Here is a 17,260-nt window from a genome sequence, read left to right as displayed (position 1 = left end):
AGGAATTTCTTGAGAGAATATTTATTAGTTGGGTTCCCGAAGAGCCACATCCTCCCAGCCACCATCATGATCAAGAAGAAGGCTTGTGTCAGAGCCTGAGAGTTATTCAATTCAAATACAAATCAAATTTTAAAAAAAGGCAACTCCAGAGTGCTTTTTTTAAGTAAACAGAAACTGCAAGGGTTATTTTGACATAAAATGACGCGCACACACAACCTCCCCCCCCCCTATGTGTCGCCTCTCTACCACTAAGACGCTGTCTGGACAACATGAGCAGAAACACATGACATTTTCTACGAGAAGTTTCTATCCCGATGTGCTCAGTAAGCTGAGATATTCAAATGTCCAGATGGAAACAAAAATATATAAAGCAACGAGGAAAAATACGTTAAATGAATTGTAGTGGAATAAAGCCAACGCATTATGCATTTACAGATGATCTGATGACACACGCTGAGTTGATTATCCGAACACGGGTTGAGATACACATTTCTAAATACTTTTGCTCCAATAATAGCCCATTGTACGAAAATCGTGCATGGCAGCTTGCGCCAAGCAGACGGCTAATATTTGTTAAAAATATGGGTGGATGTAACAGAGACACAGATCAAAATAGACATGATGAAAATAAACATTGAACAAAATAGACATGATTTCAATTTGTTTTCAACATTTTCATATTTCAGGGAATGTGGGATTGGTCACTCTCATGTTGCCATTCAGAACCTAAAACAGGCAAGTATTTACATAAAGACGGATTTTTAAGGAAAGTGTTCCTACTGTCAATACTTCAACCTGCGACATTGTTTATGCTTCTGAAAGCGGCTACGAGTAACTTTGTCCCTTGGCGGCCCCTTTGGACAAAAGCGGTAGTATTTTTGCGACACCAGCTGTCGTAAAAGCTGTTTTCTAGCGCGTGCCAAATGATTAGGACGCAATATAGTGCATGTCCGTGTGTTGAAAGTGTGAGGGCTCGGACTCTTTTCGGCTCCGTGAGAGTGGTTAGTGACACAACTAATGCCAGTCAGTGCCACACACACCTGATTGCAATGAGTTGATGCAGGTTCCCTAACCACTCGCACGGAGCTGAAAGATTCTGTGTCCTCACAGAAAGCGAATGAACAAGAGACGGCAGTTAGTATGGATCACGATGAGGTTATGTGTTTATGTTATGGTAAATAATGACTATTTTAGATGAATAATGGTCATCTGATGATGGTGAGGCAAAGTAAACTTTGTTTTAGTACCAACCGCTCATTCATTTAGGAGTAAGTCTGCAGGACTTCACTCCTGTGAAACTGTGTACACGTTGCGCGTGGCCTATCACTCTCCCTTTTAGCTTTTCTTCATTGCATTTTCTTTTTTTTCTTTGATGGTTCAGCCCCGTTATCAGTCATTATGACGACAAATAACTGTCTCTAACAAGGCTCCCGCTCCCCTTCCCTCACCTGGAGCGATAGGCTTCTCAAGTCGCGTTGCAGCGCCACACTGAAATCTGCGACCAATACGGATATGTGACCATAGAGCCTGCATGCGCAAACCGAAAATCGGACTGGGTGTGCAACAAGACCAAAAGCAGTAATAAAAACTATTTGCACTGATGGTCTTGTTTGCTGTTAAAGGTAATTTATGATTATCAAAGGAAACATGAGGCTGTTTAAAAGATATTTAAAAGTTACTCGTAGTGGCTTTAATTGGATCCCTCCAAAGTATTTCCTCTCCATTATGACACTGCACTGTGTGTTTCCATGTGCTCTGAGGGCCTTTACCTCAGTGTGTAAAGTACTGTTCCATTGCTCTTGATCCGAAGCAGCTGATTGGGCGTGGTTATCCAGTGGGAGTCAGCGTTCTTGGAGTTCCTAAAGATGGTGTCGGGGAGCCAGATCAAGCCAACCATGTTGCTGGAACCAGAGGCAGAGAGGGAATGAAGGCAAGAGACAATCGCTGTTTGAATTAGTTCAGATTTTTCTCTGAAATGCAAGAAGCCGCTCGTTCCACTTCCCAATAAGAGGATAATGAAAGACCCGGTGCGACGTGGGGGAAAACAAAGCACATCAATCAATTTGTTCCATTAATTACTGGCGTCTTCGAGAGAGAGAGAGAGAGAGAGAGAGAGAGAGAGAGAGAGAGAGAGAGAGAGAGAGAGAGAGAGAGAGAGAGAGAGAGAGAGAGAGAGAGAGAGAGAGAGAGAGAGAGAGAGAGAGAGAGAGAGAGAGAGAGAGAGAGAGAGAGAGAGAGAGAGAGAGAGAGAGAGAGAGAGAGAGGAATAGAGTTCTCTCATGTCCACAGTACGAAAAAGTTCAAACACAACAGTTGCTACGGTGGAGAGACTGTAAGGCTCACAGCTGTGTCTTGGAGTTCATTAAACAAACATGCTGTAATGATCAATAGATAGGAACAGAAGGTACAACCACAAAGCTGACATAATCAGGAATATGAAATACAGTTGTCAGTGCATCCTCAGTAAACTCAGTCTACCTGTTGAGGGTTAGGGTCCGCATGCTGCTGCTGCTGTTATAGCGCAGACGGGTGTCCACCCACGTCTGGGCAAAGATAATATCGATCTGGTACTCCTGGGGGAGAGAAAAGAACAGTCAATATACTGATGTGACAAGCCTTTTCAAAGCAGTGTGGAGAGAGATGTGTTAGATGAAGTGTGTGTGCACTTCTGGAGGAACCGATAGTGTTTGTTTGAACACAAATGTGTCCACATCAAAGAACAATACTAAAGCAGCGCAGCTCTCGCTTGAAACACTTAAAGACGCATTGTGCTTTTGATATGGAAATTGTTAAGTCATACACCATCTCACAAATGGTTAACTTCCGCACATTTTCCTTTAAACCTCGGCAATGACCCCTCATCTAATTGTGAGAAATTGGAATCAGAATTCCCTTATTTAGCAGGCAAAGTATTTGTTCAGTGTGCATAGTTGAACCTCTGTTGGTCTAGTGGTCTAATTTCACACTTTGTTAAGACAACAATTAAGACACTATCGTAGACAATTATACTCAATATATCCCCACTATGTCAAAGTATTTTCTGAATCCAGCAACCTTGGTTGACAGGGAAAAAATAAACCAATAGCACTCACCCTGAGAAAGAGCTTTTGTAAATGTTGTGTGTAGAGGAAGTTTATCTAGTAATACTGCAGTTGAGTGACAACTTCTTCATGTATCCAGCCATCACAGAGACCTTGAAGCTTCGGCACAAATGTCAAATCGATCAGGAGCACTGCCTGCACATTCCTCTTCCTTCCATCCAAATAATGACTATACTGTGTATATATAAGCTGGCAAAATACGGCTGACTCAGTGTGCCATTGACCTATAACTTTGTGACTTAATCGCACTTGATTGGTGTAGGTTCTAATGAGAGCTGTCTTCACTCACCCAGATCTTAGCATGTACTTCAGAAATCAATCCATCGATAACGTTAACAATATAGTAAATTGAGCGTACACAGCCCAGCCATACACTAGGGTTACACCTAGTTGTGTTTTGTAAACGTGAAACACCTCCGTATTTGACACAACCAAAAGTACTTCTGCTGACCGTTTAACACCACAAAAGGATTCAAGTTTCGGAGAGTGCTGACTAACTCTTAAGTCAAACCGTCTGTAACCTCGAGACAAAACAGAAACTCTATTAAAAAGCTGAGTGCTTGCTGTGAGCTACGTGCTCTCCACCGCCTTGTTTATCACTCTGTCCCTTTTGGATGCCTTCAATGCTGCTCTCATTTCACAGAGTTTACTTGCACTGATCCCCGGCAACTAATGTCCAGACTTTGTGTCAAAATAGGACTTTATATCCACTAATATAGGCTTGATGAGGTTGTTTTAGTGCGTTTGGACAGGAGACAAAGACGCTTTGCCAGGGAGATGCAACCATTTTGTCCCTATTAGTTACCATCAGGGGTGGACTGGCCATCTGGCATACCGGGCATCGTCCCGGTGGGCCGGCAGGCATTTTGGGCCGGGCCGGGTCCATTTATAAAAAAAAAAAAAAAAAAAAAAAAAAATTAAAAATCTTTTTTTTTTTTTTTTTTTTTTTATGGACCCTCGGCTGTGTGACTCGGCCCGGCCCGGCCAAGTCACACAGCCGAGGGCCGAGGGCCCTTCCCTCTCGGGAGTGCCATGGACATATAATTGTGCGTGCAGGCTGTCAACTTCACCTGAAAGTTAAATAAAACTTTGTCCCAGGCCATTACTCATTATGATTGGTTCTAGGCTGGGCCTGGCCCAATCACACACACAGCAGAGGGCCGCCCATTCAGAGGCTGCATTAAATTGTATTATCATGCATTCAACTTCTACTCCGTAATTATGAGCACCTGACGATGGTCAGTTACGTTCAGGGCCGTCGGACTGCGGACAGGCTTGGGGGGCCCAAGGCAGAGGGGGGCTGCACCCAAAAAAATATATATATATATTTTTTTTTTTACTGGCTCAATATAGGCCCCTGATCTTTGAAGGCCCAGAAAAACGTTATTTAGGGAAAAAAAAAGATTTCATGGGCCTTTCATTCGTCAGTACATTTATGTTATTTTTTAAATAACATTGTTCGGGGCTACGAAGATCAGGGGCCTATATTGGGCCATTAAAAAATACAAACAAAGGAAAAAAAATCCGAAGCTGACTGGATTTTTTAAACATGTACATTTCTTCTTTCTGCTTTTTGGTCATCTGTGTCTATACATTATTCCAGCAAATAATAGCCTACTAAATAGCTTACATAGGAAACAGTTGATTTATCCTTAGTTTTCTCTTCAAAGTGCACCAGATTGATGAATTTTACTTTAACATTTGAAAAAAAATCTTCTGGGGGAGCATTCCCCCGGACCCCTCTAGAACAGTGGTTCTCAACCGGTGGGGCCCGCCCCCCCCCCCCCCACTCTACCGGGGGGGCGCGAGGGGGATGAAAAAAAATAAATAAAAAAATCTTAATCTTAATCTTAATTTTTTTTTTTTTTTTTTTTTTTTTTTTGTAATTTAAATTTTATTCCTGATATGTAGCCTAGTTCAGAGATGATATGTATTTTTTTTCTTTCTTAACTTTTTTTGATAAGTAGTTGCCAAGTTCATCACACAAACACTCCAATCCACTGATATGAGATCAGTTTGCAATTTTCAAGTACTGAATTAATGGTAGGACTGTGGCCACTAGAACTGGTCTCTGGTCAGCAAAGGTCTTGAAAACAGCACAAGTGTGCTTGTGACATGCGTGCCACATGCATGTGTATAGGCACGTGTCCCAGCAGATTTTTGAAATCTGAATAAAAAAATTTAAGTTTGTAGTTAGCAAGTGTAACATGTTCTTAGGGCAGAATTTCATAAATAAAGGTTTATTTTTTTAGCAAGATATTTGGTCAAAATCTAGTTGTCATCCGTCCCTCTGTCCAGTTGTTAGGCATCTGGCTGCTAGCCAGTTATGTTGTCTTGCTAATTTTACTATTCATCTGAACTGAAATGAATATTGACTTTTTCCTTTATTATCTTCGCCAGAATGCACCAGAATGCTTAGATTACATGTTAAAAACACAAAAAAATCTTCTGGGGGGGATGCCCCCAGACCCCCCTTCAGGGGTTTAGTTTTCTGACAAACATTACAATGGATACTAACATGATTTGGGCATTTGGGATTATAAATCATCTTTGTATTGGTTGTACAGCATATCACATGCTATTCATTCAGGGGTGTGATGGCCACCCCACTCTAGCTCTGTGGCCCACCTTGGCCACCCCCAGTCAAAATTTCCTGGAATCGCCACTGAGACACACACAACTCCGCGTTCAGGCTGCACAGCACATTAATCGCAGGTAGCATTTTGAGCTAAATCTGGCCACTTTCCAAATCCAAGACTCAATAGTTGAAACATTCTCTGAACTGGGTTGTCAGACAGCAGTGTTTCCCATTGATCATAGACTTTGTTTTGTGAAGCTTTTTCATAACAGGTATACCTATTGTAGAATTTATTCTGTGTATGTTCTATTTAGGCTACTATTTTCTTCTCTTCTAAGGAGATTTTAAAAAAAAACATTTCTTCAGTGTCACATAAAAGTGCACCAGAATTTAACGTTAAATTATAAGAAATTTCCGGACCCCAACCCTAAACCCAATGTTCAACTCAAAGGTGCGCCACTGGCCTAGCCCTTGTGATAATAACAATAATAGAGTATCTATCTATCTATCTATCTATCTATCTATCTATCTATCTATCTATCTATCTATCTATCTATCTATCTATCTATCTATCTATCTATCTATCTATCTATCTATCTATCTATCTATCTATCTATCTATCTATCTATCTATCTATCTATCTATCTATCTATCTATCTATCTATCTATCTATCTATCTATCTATCTATCTGTGTAGGGTGGTGTGTGTGTGTGTGTGGGGGGGGTGTCAGGGTCGGTGGGGGGGCCCAACTGCAATGACCCAGCTTTGGGGGGGCCCAGCTTGCAGAAGGTTGAGAACCCCTGCTCTAGAAGGTCCAGGGTCCACGACAGTCTCCCAAATTCCTGTGAGAAACACTGTGTGTGCATGGTCATTAGACCAGGGGTTGTGTTCAAGTACGCGTAATGATTTGGTCATTCATCAATAGAAACATTGTGTTGTTATCTGGCTCAGAGAGTGACCAGTCACTCATACGTTTTGGACTATAGACAAACATAGCTTTTACACGTTTGTATTGTAAGACTGCCTCTCAGAGGGCCCATCAGGACTTCCTGTATAGGGGCCCAGAATTTGGAGCAACGCCCCTGCCTCCACATATCGTATAAATAATCATGGTGGGCTGCCATGGCCAAAAATGCCAGGGCTGAATTTTTGTCCCAGTCCACCCCTGGTTACCATGGCATAAGAAAGTATTTCGCCACAAGCCGATGATCACTAAACTTCTAGATAATAAGCTAACATGCTAATTTGGCAAAGCAAGATAAGAAAAGCCTGCAAAATGGTTCAGACAGACGGCTCTAGTCATCTGCTACACTCATGCGGCATTCTCTGATCCCTGAGGTAACAACATAGTTATCATGACTGCAACAATCAATGTCAATGCTGTGCATATTCTACATTCTCATGGTGATCCATTCCCTTGAGTTGGCTGACTAAACCAATGTTATAGTTGATTAGCAACGATACACTGAAATTGGGGAAAATGCCCCCGGCTAAGCCAGAAGCAACATTGGACAATTTAGTCAGCACTTCAGTGGTATGGGAGTATTTGGGTTTCAGATGTGAAACAAACAAAGGTATTATGTAAAGCACTCTTATTTCTTAATTGAGTTGAGAAACATGGTAGCCAATCAAATTACCAATCCTCAGAAGCTGAGGAGCTCCAACAAGGCCGGGAAAAGGTCAGTACTTAAAGGAATAGGGGAAACAGGCGTTCTATCATTATAAAATCACTATTATAATATAATGAATGAGAATTTTCTTCCCTCTGTCTTCCCTCAGTCTTCCCTTGGCCCAGCTGTCCTGTTAATCCTAGCCCTTACTGTGATGTCACAGTAAGGAAAATGTAGGGTTTGACAGTGAGACCATAAAACACTCTTTCTGTCTTTTCTCAGGCTAGGATGAACCACTTTATTTTTTTTTGCACATTTTCACTAAATAGGATCTCAGAGTTCAATACGCCTTCATATTCCCACCGGTGAAGTAGGTCTTTAAGCTGCAAATCAAATCAAATCAAATCAGTTTTATTTGTATAGCCCAAAATCACAAATACATTTGTCTCAGTGGGCTTTACATTTCATACAATATGATATATGATACAATATGATACAATATGACACCCTGCCCTTACACCCTTAGCTCGGCTGAGAAAAAACTCCCAGTAAAAACCCTTTACCGGGAATAAAAAAATAAAATTGAAGAAATCTCAGGGAGAGTCGACAGAGTAAGGGATCCCTCTCCCAGGACGGACATGCTACAATAGACGTCATAAGTAGAGAAAATCACGAAGGAATTTGATCATTGACCAGGTGATTACATGGTAATACTAAGTAAAGTGCGAATAGTGTGGATGCAGGAAGACTTCAGATGCTGCCAGAGGATCCACACCGTCTCGTCTCCACCAGGGAAAACTAAGGTTTCCAGCGCCGGGATTACATCCCACGTCTCCAGGTGGCGTCCTTAACCACTGCAACATCTTTCGCGTTGATGGTCCATTCTCAGATGTTACCGGAGGGGGGACCAGATACACACCGTCTCGTGTAAGTCCTCTAAAGGCAAACACACACTGAGCCGATAATCGGGCGTCGGACATCGTCGGATGAGTCTGGAGGGGGCGGGGACACGAATCTGTTTGGTGTGTTCGGTGACGTCGGCCGTTGTAGATGTCGTCGGGCTTCTTTTCAGCCGATTCAACATGTTCAATCGGCGTCGGCCAGTCTTTCAGCCGGAGCAATCTGATTGGTGGAGGGCTAGCCCGTCTATGCTCTGCCACGGCAGCGGACCAGATACTGTATTAGTTTCACTTTTGTCAAACATGATTTAGGAAGCTATCGATAGAATCAGGGAATATTCAGATTTTCATGTAGGCTAAACACAATCAGCACACAACATTAGATTGTCCGTGCATGACGTTTTCACATTTTTTCAGAAATAGTTGAGGTAGTTTGGGCGAGGAGCGGCTACAGGTGTGTGTGTGTGTGTGTCTGCATCATGCATTCTCTCCGTTATCACAGCCTATGTTATGATAACAGCCTAGTTAATGTCATCCCGCGCAAGTGCAGATCGTACGGCAAGTCAGTAGTCGGCTCGGTGTGTTCTACGCACTTTTTGGCACGGCTGGTTTGGCCAAGCAAAAACAAGAGGCTGCTGGCTTGACCGCAGTTGTTCCACGGCCCGATACTTTGACCCATTTTCTGGCGGCAGCTATCGCCGTCCAGCCTAAACCCCGCCACAAGGGTGGAGTCTGCGGTGGAAACACCACCAGATTTAGCGTAACCGAGCTGTCCCGCTCTGAGCCGCTCCGACCCAACCCGCTCTGCTCGGTGGAAACGAGGCATTAGGAATGTAAACCAGGCGGACCTCAATAAAAAGGTCGGACAGTGAGAACTCTTTGAAAGCCATTCACAAAATGTTGGAAAAGAAAATATTGTAGTTTCATAGTCTATTATGTGAGACTTTTTCTTGAGTCATGTTTGGCAAAAAAAGCTGATGTAGGTTTAAGTGAAAAGTTGATGATAAGAGGATTTTCCCTCATACCCTCTGCATTCAAATCACAGTGAATACATAATTAGAGTTTGTGAAAAACATACACATTGTCACTAACTTTTTCTGAACTTTTCCAGAAACAAATAGAAAGGGCCTGAATGTCCTATTACATATTGTCAGTCACCCTGAGTGACCTTTGAAGGATAAATGATTTACAAACCCCAAAGTATTACATTTTATGCCTGGCACAGATAAACCCCGAATCCAGTCCCCAAATGGGACTTTCTGCTTCCATTGGGTCCTTTTGGGGACTATACTACTACAAGACAAGGCACTGACTCCATTATTCATGGGCATTATGCAAAACAATGAACCACAGTGTTGGGAGATATCTGACTGAAAACAGCAAAGTAAAGGTGTTAAGTAGCAAGGCCATTATTCACGGATCCTAACAAAACAATGCAAAGACTTGTAGGTGAGATAATCAAGGGCTGGCTCCTCTTGTTTGTTTTTCTGCTGCGAAAAATCAAACACAAAAAGTCGGGGACTGGGAGTTTCAAGTTTATTATTTACGGTATCAATGTTTTATTTCTCCCAAAGTTTCACGTATTTCATCGATTTGGTACAGAACGTGCTAGGAAACCCTCACATGATCAAAACTGCATCACATGTGTTGCGACATCAGACTGTCAGTGAACAAGGTGATGGTGCAGACGATCTTGCATGCATACGAATGGAAAATAGTTTTGTTTGCAAAAAACAACTTAAAAGTGTCCTCCTCATCCAGCCTAGCAGGACCTATTCTTGCTGTATTTATACACTGTTCCCTCTCACAACACTGATGCTACACTCTTCTTATGCTGGTTTTCTTAATCCTGCTGTGTGTAGAATTTTGGGTTTTATTTCCTAGCAGATTTTGTAGAAAGTAATTATAATATCCATAAGTACATTTAATTTAGTGCATAATAGCTGAACATTTTTTTTGAATAATTTTTTTTCCCTTAGAAAGGGTCTCATATATGTCCATATTTCTGCATATCTTGGACGAAGGCCTAGTGCCGCCATCTTGAAAGTGTCATAGTTGGAATGTCATCAGGTGCATTGTTTCACATTTAGAATTGTTCTTGTCCTTGAAGGCCACTGTAGCTTCTGTTATTATTCTAAAGGGGTGGGGTTACCCAGGGAGCGTTGCATTCTAGAACTTTGTAGAACTTTCTTAATGATGTCATATTACACACTGCACCTTTAATTAATTTACAAAATAAGTTAGTTTTGCCGGCAAGAAATAACCTTCCCTGACGCATGCATAACATCCACATTGTCACTCCCCCCCTTCCCAATTAAACATACCCACCCAGAATGCATTGCTGTTGCTTTGTCCTGCAGGCTATCTGATGCTACTTGTCTCTAGCTGGATGAAATAACGGGAAACACACAACCATTCAAACCTCGCTTATACTAGGGACAATGATGCACTTCTTCACATGCGTACTGAACGTTAACTGAGCGGTACCTACGGATATGAGTGGCATTTAGAAAATTGCTTTGTGTGTGAGTGTGAGTAGCTCATTTCATAAACATGCTTTTGTCTGGTTCCTCCCGAAGAATCGAATGGAAAAACCTTTGAAAGAAACAAGAGGAAATGATTTGCATACCTGCTTGTTTACTTCAAGAGTGTTTGTGAGGAAGGCAGAAACACAAGATGAGAAATGATGCAAACTGTGGGCTGTGCTTCACTGAGCATCAAGCCTGAGGTACCACCAACACCTGCACGTCTTTGTCTAGCGCCAAGACACATGATTTACTTGTCGTATTGGTAATAGAGATAGCAGCACTTGATTGAGTTAAGCTAGGAGAAGTGTCCATTCATCTTGCAGCAGTGCTGTCACTAATGACACAGCTGGGGTAGCATGAGAAGAAGTACTCCCACTGATTTTACATCATTTTGCTTTAATACACAAAATGCACATTTTCTTGTTTATCTGAAACAGACGGCACACTCTAAAACCTATTCTGATACCTCGGAACATAGCATAAGCAAAATTGAGCGATCTTGGAGAAAATCTAAGCTAAGCTAATCGATATCGGCTGACTCTCAAAATCATATTCAAACCATTTGATGGAGACAGTGAGGCATTCACTTGCTTACATCACATTGCAGCTCCAGGTTGGGCTTTGTTCCATCTGCTACATGCTGTGTAACGGCCCCCATGATCAAAATCTACCTCCAGCTGTTCCTATTTAATCATTTCCATTATTGGCGATGGAGTCTTTAGCTTTTTTGCGGTTTGTTTGTCTCTGTTTTTTTGTGCCTGGAGGGTTTTATTGCTTTCGAAGCTCACTCCTGCTTGGATTCATCAGGGAACAAGCTCAACCTACACCTGACCAAATCGTCAGGCAAGAACTTCAATATTGGAACATTCTGCAAAGCCCTGGATAACAGTAAACCCTCCAGTGTCAATGTTTTTTAAAGTTCTCAGATTCTATAATATCTGTGCATGACTGCATGGCCACCACAGATCCAGGTCATATTTATTCCTTTGCACTAGTTGTATTAGATACATTTTACAGAAACACTTTGTTAGGTTTGTTATGTGCAGTATATGTGTTACGTAACAAGCATGGCGATTACATTTCTGAGTTTGCTAACACATAGAATAAATGTAGAATGTGGAGCAATCTGAACGACCCTATACTTTCAACAGTTGTCAGCCTTTTACGAAAGGTCCCATATTACAGTTATGTGAGGATAAATCATTTGTACATTGTATTACCTCTGTTGCCAGGCCACAGCAGTTTCTCATCCACCTTTTAGAAAATGTGATTAAGCGCAGTGAATGCCATTTCATTTTTTCTGACTTGTCCTATGTGGCCTTCTTTGATTCTGTCTTGGTACAAGGAGCGAATAAATAGCAATTAGATAACCTTTAATTCAGCTTCACTCTCCAAACACTTAACTGAGCCATGTCATTGAAGGTCAAGCGAGGAAAGGATTCCACAAACACAAACTGACCCACACACTCACTTTCACACACCTACACACTAAAGCTATATTAAAGGTGAAGTAAGCGATTTATTTATGTTAATATAAGTGTTTAATCAAATTCATACAGTGATCACTTACATAATGTGCGCGTTTCATAAAGCTGATCTCTCAGTCAGCTGCTCTGCATGTAATCGGCAAATAACTTTTCGGGGATCCCAAAATTAATATCCAATCACAAGAGAGAACGCTACAAACCGACACCCGTCTCATTTATGGTCTCACTGCCGGTGCACGCCAGAGCGACAGATGGGTGAATGTTTATGCGCCTACAATGACGGAGCAGGTAAAAATCCTTCCCAATGTCTGTTTTGATGGTTTTTATCATGTTTTATCACACTTATGGATCTGAGATGATGCTAGATAACTCGCTGCTTGAAGACCGCAGTGCATTAATGTGGTGACGTAGGGATGAGCGAGGGGACTGCTAACTGCAGTAACTCACAGGAAGTTAGCTAAAAGAACCATTCCGCTTACAGCACCTTTAATAGGCACGTTGGAGTAACGTTTGACATCTGGACAAAGCACAAATGATTGGCTATACAAAGTGCAAAGAGTTCTCAGCCTGAGCAGTTCTTTGAATCAACAGCATGCTGAGGTGGCAAACAAAGAGGAGTTGGCATGCCTTCTATATGGTGACTTAGATAGTTCTTAGGCCCTAGCAGGGACTGTATTCAATGAACAAGAGAACTCCAAGTGCATCATATTACAGTTCTTGATATTGTGGAGTACCATCAAACAAGTGCACCCACATTTTCCACAACTTGAAAGTCAAGATGCATTCTGTGTCCTGAATTGATTTGCACACTAAATGATTTTTGAGGACTGACGGAGCTTTTCTTTTGCTTCTTCAGAGCTCCCTTGTTAGTAGTGATGTTTCTCATTGGGGAATGAACCCTTTATAGCACACAGTTACTACAGTAATCTATACAGCCAGAGCTCAGTCTTCTTACAAATCTTTTTTAGTTCATATAGCAAAAACATAAGCATATTCGCATTAATTTGAATTCATATTTCTGGCCATCTGATAAATCGATTCTATCTGAATAAAACTGATTCCTAAAACACCAAGGTACCGTCACACAATCCACAATAATGTACAATCATTATTAACAGTGCATTTAGCACAAAATGAACGGAACATTGAACAAAGAGGAAAGAAGAAGCAGAGGGAGGGAAAACAATGTTCCTTTTTACTGTAGGTATGAGAGTGTCTCATCTGAAGAGGCCTGCGATCTCAAGGATGTGGGCGCATATGTTGTGTGTACGGGCACATCATAGGGTGCATAAGAAAAATAAGAATTGTGTTCTTAATTTGCTTGCCTGGGTAGATAAAGGATAAATAAATAAATACATAAATTGATAGACTGATTCATAGAAAGATAAAAACATAGATGGATACAAGAGTGTGTGTGTGTGTGTGTTCTTGTTTGTGTTCCTTGTTAGTAAGTAAGTGTCTCTTCAACAAAAATAGCTTCATTTCTCTTTACAGAGCGCAGTTCACGATGTCCTTCAATCTCTGTGGACTCAATTATTCAGTGAGTCCATTCCCTGTTGCTGTAAGTGTTATTCTACTCTGTCGAGGTTTGAGTGCATGTACAGGTGGGGCCGGTTTGTTTGGAAAGCTAAATGACATAGGATGAATAAAACAAGAGAGGTCATCATGTAAGTCTTCTTTCCCTCATTGTTTTAGACACACACATACAGTATTCATGTTTCACAGCCAGAGTTTTAGAAGAGTAGCCATGTTTTTCAAAGGTTTTGCAGCCCCCTTGCATGCTTTGAAATCCTTAAGAATGCACATTAAAGCAGCATTAAGCAGGCTTTCTTGATTAAATTCTGATTAAATTAAAAGGTGTTATGTAACCCTGGGTTACACAAACACACACACACACATCTTTTGTATTTAATCACACAAGTGGAGCTGCAGGACATAGAGCAGTGCTTCTCAAATGGTGGGGCGCCATTAGTTGTCGGGGGGGGGGGGGGCGCGGGCTGCCTTGATTTACAACTGACAAATTTTTTGATTGAAAAAAATAATTGTGCTAGCAAGCGCGATGTGTGCTTGTGTATGGTCATATCCACGCGAAAGGCTGCAATTTGCAGTAAATAAATGTCCACGTGTCTCCAAGTGTCTCCTATTGGCCTATAATAAAAAAAAAAACACCACCTTAACTATGTTTACAGTTTAAAAATGTTTTGAATGAAATGCAAACCTCAGTGAATCATTTGCTCTTGTTTCTCTGTCCTGAGATTCTCACAGACTATGTAGTCTTGTTTAAATGTTACAAATTGAGCTAATAAACTGAACTTTGAATTTTTTTGCTGCAGAAGTTATCTCAGCTAATTTTTGTTATCTAATTTGATAATAAGGTGATTGTATGCAGAATGCTCATGCCAGAAACTCAAACAGTGGTTTTGTAGAGATACATAAATAAATATTAGCAGGTTCTCAATAATATTTCAATTTTCTTCAGAAAATAATTGAGAACCACTGACATAGAGCATCCCATCACACAACTGATTCTGATGCCAGGAATTCAACTTCTCTGGCGAAAATTTGATTCCATGGCACGTTTCCATTTATAGGAATTAAAGATTGGAAACTTCAGAGCAAAATAAAACATAATTAATTAAATGAATAAACAGATTCTTTGTTCTCAAGCCAAGACAGAAAAGGAGAGAGCATTTTTATAATCAAGTTACTTTGCCCTGCTGAGATAAAGTGTTGCTTTAATAGGCAATACAAATGTTATCTTATGAAATGTAGACTGTGTGTGTATTAATATAGGTAGCCTATACAAAACATGACACAATATTATACAGCGTATACCTCATAGCAGAACTTAGCAGATGCCATGTACGACTATAGTTGATTCTGTTATTATTTTCATACATTTACATGCATTAAGTTTATTTTCTTATTAAAAGTTTTACAGCCTAATTAAGACATTTTAATTGAAAGCAAACAACTTCTCCCGTGCTGCTGTTGACCCATTTCAAAAGCCACTAAAGAGACTGTCAAAATAATTATAGAACAAAATAAGAAAAAATTAAGAAAATGCAGCATGATTTCACAGAACTTAATTACAGCTCATTTAAAGTGCGGTGGGTTGCCGTGACCTGCGTCAATAATAACATATTTGAAATGTTCACTGCTGAGTAATAGATGCTGGATCTCTGTTCCAAAAAGACTGGGGTCTGTGCCAGATTGATGGTTTGCCAAAGAGAATAATTATCTACTCCCTCCATCTCTGACTCACTGTCTTTTTCTTTTAATTGTGGACAGATAGATGTCTTCATTGTCGGGACACTCTATGATAGCGTGTCTCCACCACGGATGACCTTGATGAGTAAGGTGTTGTGAATACAATAAAGGACAATTAGCTTTTGTCTACAACAACCACCAACAGCAGAATAAAGAAAAGGTAGAAAAAAGATAAATGAAAAGACTTGATAAGCAGAAGGGATCATAAACGAAAAGAGGAAGGAAAGACTTGCACTCTAGAGTGTTGATAATTCCTATCAATTAAAAGCTGTTCACTCTTTCACACACACACACACACACACACACACACACGTGTAGTTCACACAAAAACATGCACACGGCAAGGGTTGACAACTCTTTAAAGAGCACGTATTATGCTTTTTCGTCTTTTCTGACCTATGAATGCAGTTATAATGTTTTATAGTCATATGACATGATACCAAAGTGTCAAATAATGACTTACATGCATAAAGACGTATTCCCCGCTGACCATCTCGAGTGGCTGTGCACAGCGCTCAAAGCTAGGGTGCAGTTTGCGGCCGGGTCAGAGCGGCTCAGAGCGGGACAGCTCACTTTTAAGAATCTCGACCCTACCCTTACTGGTAGGGCGGGGTTTAGGCTGGACTGCGATAGCCGCGAGAATATGGGTCAAACTATCGGGCTGTGGAACAACTGTGGTCAAGCCAGCGGTATCTTGTTTTTGCTTGGTCAAACCAGCCGCTTCTTTATTTATTCCCCTGTGTTGTTGTGAGCATATTACGCCGGTAAAAGCAGAGACGGCTCGGTGCAAGCCAACAGAGGTTATGAGACAAAATACAACAATGCCAGTCTGAGAACTAAAAAGGGATTTTTGGACCACCACACCATGACAACAGTTTTTAGTAGAGTCACAAAATTAAAATCTGAACACCAAAAATAGCATAAAAGAGAATCTTTAAAGATTATCCATGTTAACACATTTATCTGGACTAATTTAGATGGCTGCCTGTCTGTACTGGAAGTATCAGACTCAGCAAATACCCTTTTCACTACGTCACAAATACATTGTTGACTAAATGTGCCTTGTGGATTTGAAATTGAAAGTCTTTCATCAACTTCTATCAAACTAATTTGCAATGTAAACTATTGGAAACAGTCTAACCTATACAGCAAACCTTTCGCACAACATGGCACTACAATCTGCACAATTACTTTGGATGTCTCCTTGCATTTGGATGAGCTATTTATCATTCGTCTCTGTGCATATACTCGGCTTTTTTACAACACTGCATTTCACGTACCTCATCAATTTGTGGCATTTAATAGCCAGCCCTTCACCTCTGAGGGGCGGCTCATAATCACATCTTAATTTGTTACTGGTGTAAAAGCTGACCTAAGGCCCGGGACACCCATCCTGCTTCTACCTGGAGCATGTCTGCGTCTCACCGCTGCGTGTCTCTTGCTATTTTCGGCCACACATGCAACGTCTCAGCTGCTGCTGCTGCAGCACTGCTTCTAAAAGCCCTGTCTTTCTACATATAGTTTTCATAGATTATTCCCATTAATATGAAGTTGTTTCATGTATCATTTTATGATACATATGATAAATATTGAGTTTCGACAGTAATCCTTGTGCTTCATTGCCTTTTTTTTGTGGGAAGTTTTATTGTGAAAGAGACACGCCAGGAAATGGTGAAACTACAGCAAAAGCTGCTTGTATGAAGTCAATATGACGGTCAACAGAGTATTTTTCTATCTGTGCGTGCACAGTCGAAGCCGTGATAATAAACATCAAAGATGGCTTCCG

The 17,260-nt window shown here is 41.0% G+C and overlaps 1 protein-coding gene across 1 annotated transcript in view; it reads right to left on the bottom strand.

The window, feature by feature from the left end:
- Nucleotides 1–17,260, bottom strand: part of LOC307270065 (gamma-aminobutyric acid receptor subunit gamma-3-like) — a gene marked incomplete at both ends in the record, with an annotated part of 83,600 nt that overhangs the window by 25,234 nt on the left and 41,106 nt on the right. The window contains 2 exons of the mRNA XM_080053200.1: nt 1,770–1,901; nt 2,479–2,573. Coding sequence (XP_079909326.1) covers nt 1,770–1,901; nt 2,479–2,573 — 227 coding nt within the window. The remainder of the gene's footprint in view (nt 1–1,769; nt 1,902–2,478; nt 2,574–17,260) is intronic.

This window comes from Ammodytes marinus (genome assembly GCF_949987685.1).
Source record: "Ammodytes marinus genome assembly, chromosome: 24".
Lineage (NCBI taxonomy): Eukaryota > Metazoa > Chordata > Actinopteri > Uranoscopiformes > Ammodytidae > Ammodytes > Ammodytes marinus.
This window is presented reverse-complemented; position numbering and strand designations above follow the sequence as displayed.